Source organism: Sinocyclocheilus grahami, unplaced genomic scaffold (genome assembly GCF_001515645.1).
Source record: "Sinocyclocheilus grahami isolate Dianchi unplaced genomic scaffold, SAMN03320097.WGS_v1.1 scaffold388.1, whole genome shotgun sequence".
Lineage (NCBI taxonomy): Eukaryota > Metazoa > Chordata > Actinopteri > Cypriniformes > Cyprinidae > Sinocyclocheilus > Sinocyclocheilus grahami.
This window is the reverse complement of record NW_015505567.1, coordinates 479,047-483,725: the sequence shown is the minus strand read 5'-3', so window position 1 is coordinate 483,725 and position 4,679 is coordinate 479,047. Positions and strand designations below refer to the sequence as shown.

At 35.7% G+C, this 4,679-nt stretch overlaps 1 protein-coding gene across 2 annotated transcripts in view; it reads left to right on the top strand.

Moving 5' to 3' along the window:
* Nucleotides 1–858: 858 nt before the first annotated feature.
* mvda (mevalonate (diphospho) decarboxylase a) overlaps nucleotides 859–4,679 on the top strand; it is a 28,458-nt gene continuing 24,637 nt past the window's right edge. The window contains exons 1-5 of one of the 2 annotated variants that reach the window (XM_016231341.1): nucleotides 859–1,048; nucleotides 1,446–1,516; nucleotides 1,645–1,759; nucleotides 1,849–1,995; nucleotides 3,499–3,701. In XM_016231341.1, the coding sequence (XP_016086827.1) occupies nucleotides 1,478–1,516; nucleotides 1,645–1,759; nucleotides 1,849–1,995; nucleotides 3,499–3,701 (504 nt within the window). In that variant the 5' untranslated portion in view covers nucleotides 859–1,048; nucleotides 1,446–1,477. Of the gene's footprint in view, nucleotides 1,074–1,445; nucleotides 1,517–1,644; nucleotides 1,760–1,848; nucleotides 1,996–3,498; nucleotides 3,702–4,679 lie in introns of both variants that reach the window. The other variant, XM_016231340.1, reaches the window with a different exon arrangement.

The window sequence follows — 4,679 nt, the reverse complement described above, 5'->3', positions numbered from 1 at the left end:
TTCTTATTATTTTATTCGAATATTGTCTAATTGTGTCATATTTACTATTAAACTTTTTCAAACTAAACTTGCTTACACTACAGTCTTAAGTCATATTTATATCACTGACGAAAACTATTTTGTATTACATTAAAATAAACAAATATAATTAGCCTATTCTTCTTTTGTATGTGAACATGAAGTGGCAATCAACCCCAACTTTGCTTTAAAAAAAGCATCGCAAGATCTACTATCCGATGATCACAAACGGAACTCATTCCGTGAAGTGACCATCGCATGAATAGACATACATACATATTTATATGTCTATGATCGCATGTTCCATTCGCTAACGGACTTCTGGAAGGGTTCCAGAATGTTCACTTTCGTTTGGAACGTCCTACAAATGGCGTCCCCTTTCCGGAGGGTGCACAAATCCGTTTGGAATTCGCCTTACAGAGACGTGGAGTTATTAATAATAGTTTATCTGTAACAACATTGTGAACTTTTATAAAGATACGAATAGCACAGATATTTTTTAAATGCATTACTATGAAAAAAATTTGAGGCGTCCTTTAATATGGCAAGTTTCGATAGATTTCCGGGTTACGGGCAGGAGGACGGAGGATAAAGCGAGGCTAGGAAACGAGGAAGCATCCATGTTTGGTTATCAAAGCACACATGATCGAAGTTGGCTGTTACGTTTTCTCCAATGGTGTAGCCGCGGAGGTTGGTATCTTCCAATAATAAGGCCATCTCTAGTTCTGGGTAAGACCATGGTCCGACGCCAATGATTGGGTCACTTTAAAATAGGGTTGTACGGTGATCTCTCTAATTGGTCAAATACGGATCCACGTGTTTAGCGTGAACCAATCCAAACGCAAGGTTGTGTTCATTTGCTTTTACACTGTGTTTCACGCTGTTACACAAAAGCTGGTAACCATTGCGAGTTGTACTTGTAAATAATCATTCACTTTTGTTAAATTAGCTGCGTGTAGACTTTTATGAACTTATGAATATGCCAGAAAACGATAAACAAAGTCTCTCTATGGTCACCTGCACGGCACCGGTAAATATCGCTGTCATCAAATACTGTAAGTGTGCATGTACTTTAAACGTACATATAATCTCTCAAGGCTCAGTAAGAGTAGCATTCAGTTGTGATTATTATGATGTAAGATGATCATTATTTTTGTTTTGAGAAAGTTTTAAGTGTCTTGTTATTGTACTTATTGTACACTTTAGTGAAGAGGAAAAAAGACACTTTATAAAATGCAGTGACAGTAACACATTTGTTAGTGTGAATTAAGTGACCAAATATGTTTTGGGGAAAGTGTCTACACTTTCTGTAAATATTAATTTGATTAAAAATAACATTTGCAATGAAAATGAATACGAAATAACATTGAACATGTTCTGCTTATGTTTTCATGTGTTTTGTTGAGTTATTATTGATATTCAATCAGGGGGGAAGCGTGATGAAGATCTCATTCTGCCAATGAATTCATCCCTCAGCTTAACACTGCATCAGGACCAGGTGAATGATAGTACCCATATTATTAACCCTGTCAGCATCTGTCACTGTACCTCAATTCATTTAAAGAGCTCCAAATTATTAGTTCAAACAGTGAGGGTACCATTATATACTATAACTCTCTTTCTCAGCTCAAAACAACCACAACAGTTGCATGCAGCAGAAATTTCCAGCAAGACCGCATCTGGTTGAATGGCAAAGAAGAGGATATCAGCAACCCCAGGTTGCAGTCATGTCTGCAGGAAAGTATGTCCCTGGCTTTCAGAACATTAAAATAAGTTAAACCGTGTGTCAGGAGCTATCATTGTGATGCCAATCTCATTTAAATTCACCAGTTCGAAGGTTTTCTCGCAAGAGACAAAATACTGTTGATTCCACTTCTGATGTCAGCGGTGTGTCCCATAAGGTCCATATTTGCTCTGTGAATAATTTTCCCACTGCTGCTGGCCTGGCATCCTCTGCATCAGGGTACGCCTGTCTGGGTGAGTGAAAACAAATTGCATATACAGTTGCAATCAAAATTGTTCAACCCCCTCGACCTGCAAGACATTCTGCAGCCGTGAACAAAACTTTATGAAAATGGTTCAACCAAGGCATCAGCTATGGGGTTAGAACTGGTGCATAATTCCAGATAAACATATTTTGGGTCACAAATAAATGTAAAGAGATTTATAATTATTAAACAAATTCACAAATGAGATCCACAAGTATATAGGAGTTTCTATATAAAAATAAAAATTTAACAAACAAATAAAAATGAGATTTGCTTTATTTTCTACTTTCATTTTATGTATCTCTTTACCTATTTAACATTCTGTATTGTCATTCCACTAATTATATGTTTAGAATTAGCCATAGAAATATTATAGCCTAATATGGTAAATTCCTATACGGTAAAGTCAGTTCATTTATTGCTGGCATAGGCCTACAGAAATACATTCATAAAGAATCAAAGCTTTATTGGCATGATTGTTGGCATTTACAGTACTTACAAAACATAAGTAGAACATATAACAAATATAAATATAAAATATGAAAAATATTGGATTTAAATATTGGTGAATGGTTTTAAAAGACTTTGGGATAGACTCCAATAAATGTATATAAGTGCTTACAAATTTCTGACACCTTTCTACTGGAATCTTGGCCTGTTCCTCACTTGAAAAAGCTTCCAGATCATTGATCATCTTTGGTTTTCATGTTGCCACTGCTTTCTTCAAATTAATCAAATATAATAATTAATAAAATAAACTAAATATTTTTAATGAGATTTAAATCTGGAGACTGAACAGGGCACTTATAAACTTTCTACGACTGATCCCTGAACCAAACGTTTTGAATCAAACAGTAGATTTTAAACTTTAGGATGGTTGCCCTGCTGGAAAGTCGAATGATCATCATCAGCTTCAATCTATGCACCGAATGTATTTCAGTCTTTGCCAAAATTGCCTGGTATTTCAAGGAATCTATGATGTCCTTTATATAGTCAAGATGTCCACTTTCTGCAACAGCAAAGCACCCCAATAACAATACTGGCCCACATCCATGTTTGACCATGGAGATGGTGTTCTTCTGTTCGTAAGCTTTGCCTTTTATGCACCAGACATACCGCTGATCCATGGGTCCAAAAAGTTCCCGTTTGGTCGCATCACTCCATAAAACATTCTTCCAGCGCCCTCAAAGGTTTTCCTCAACTTTAGCACATGCATGCACCCCTTTTTTTTCTTCTTTTTCTTTTTTATTTAAAAAGATAAAATCCATTAACTCAAACATTTTAAGTTATTTAATGACATTATCACTTTTAACATGCCACTAAATGGTTGTAGATGCTACATAAATAAATAGATATTCAGAAAAGCTAACATTTGTAAATTATTACAGTCTCTGGAGGTTGAATGATTTTGATTGCAATGGTACATGTACTAGTATGACATCCTGTTCTCCTAATGATGATGATGATGATGTGAAAATTTGGTTTGTTTTAGTGTATACTCTGTCACAGTTGTTCGGTGTGGAGAGCGAGCAGTTGTCTGCAGTGGCGCGACAGGGCTCTGGCAGTGCATGCAGGAGTTTGTACGGTGGCTTTGTCCAGTGGAAATTGGGGGAACAGTTGGATGGGAAAGACAGCCTCGCTGAACAAGTGGAATCTGAGTCGTACTGGCCAGAGCTCAGAGTATTGACCCTAGTGGTGAGTGTGTGGATTTAATCCTTAGAATGGCAGCAGCATAGAAGTAGTGTTCCTAAAAGGTTATTTTATTTAAAATATTGCTTGAATGTTTCTCCTAGGATGCACGGGGTTATAAGTTATAAATGTATTATTATAAGATTTTCTATATAATATTGAAAATAAAATAATGAGAAAAATGAAAAAAGTAAGAAAAACAAGTATTTCTTTTTTTTTCAAGTAAGTCTGTGTACTTTCTGGTCATTTGATTTTAGTTTTTTGTTCTGTATAAGAAATGGAAAATGAAAATTAAGCTGAATCCGTGTATCATTCGATCATTCGTTTTTTGATTTAATATTGAAAATAGAAAAATTAGAAAACTGATCCTTTTTCGTTTTTTTGTTTTTTTCCAAAAAACGAAAAACGAGAATTCAGCTTAAATTTTCATTTTTCGTTCATGGGTGGAAAATTGAATAAACAGTTTGAATATTTGATTGCTACAAGTGGGCGGGAATTAAACGCCCCTTTCTGCTGATTGGTCAGCCGAAGATCAAACTGTGCCATCATCAGTTCTTCTGCAGTATCACACGGCAGAATAATAGTCCTCTGCTGCTGCAGTTGTACAGATTAATAACCCATTTTATCAATTTCATATTTTTCTCATCAAACAGACTAATGAATAGCTCGTCTAATGACAGAGTATTAAGTTCCCTCGCTGGGGGAAAAATCCAAGTGAACATCAATCAGTACTCAATATTAATTTAAACTGCTTTAAATATGACTGCTGCTTATTTCCTGTGCACTTCAATACTGGTCTGCGCTTGACCGTAGTCGCGTCTGTCTGCTTATTGAGTTTATTTAACCCATCGCAATTTCGCAACATCGCAATGTCCTGTTCGGGCTTGCCAATTTAATGGCAGAGAATGGTGACTTTATTTTTTTTATTTTTTTTTTTTAAGCGGATACACATCTGTCATAAAATAATCCTATGCATCTCGTGCC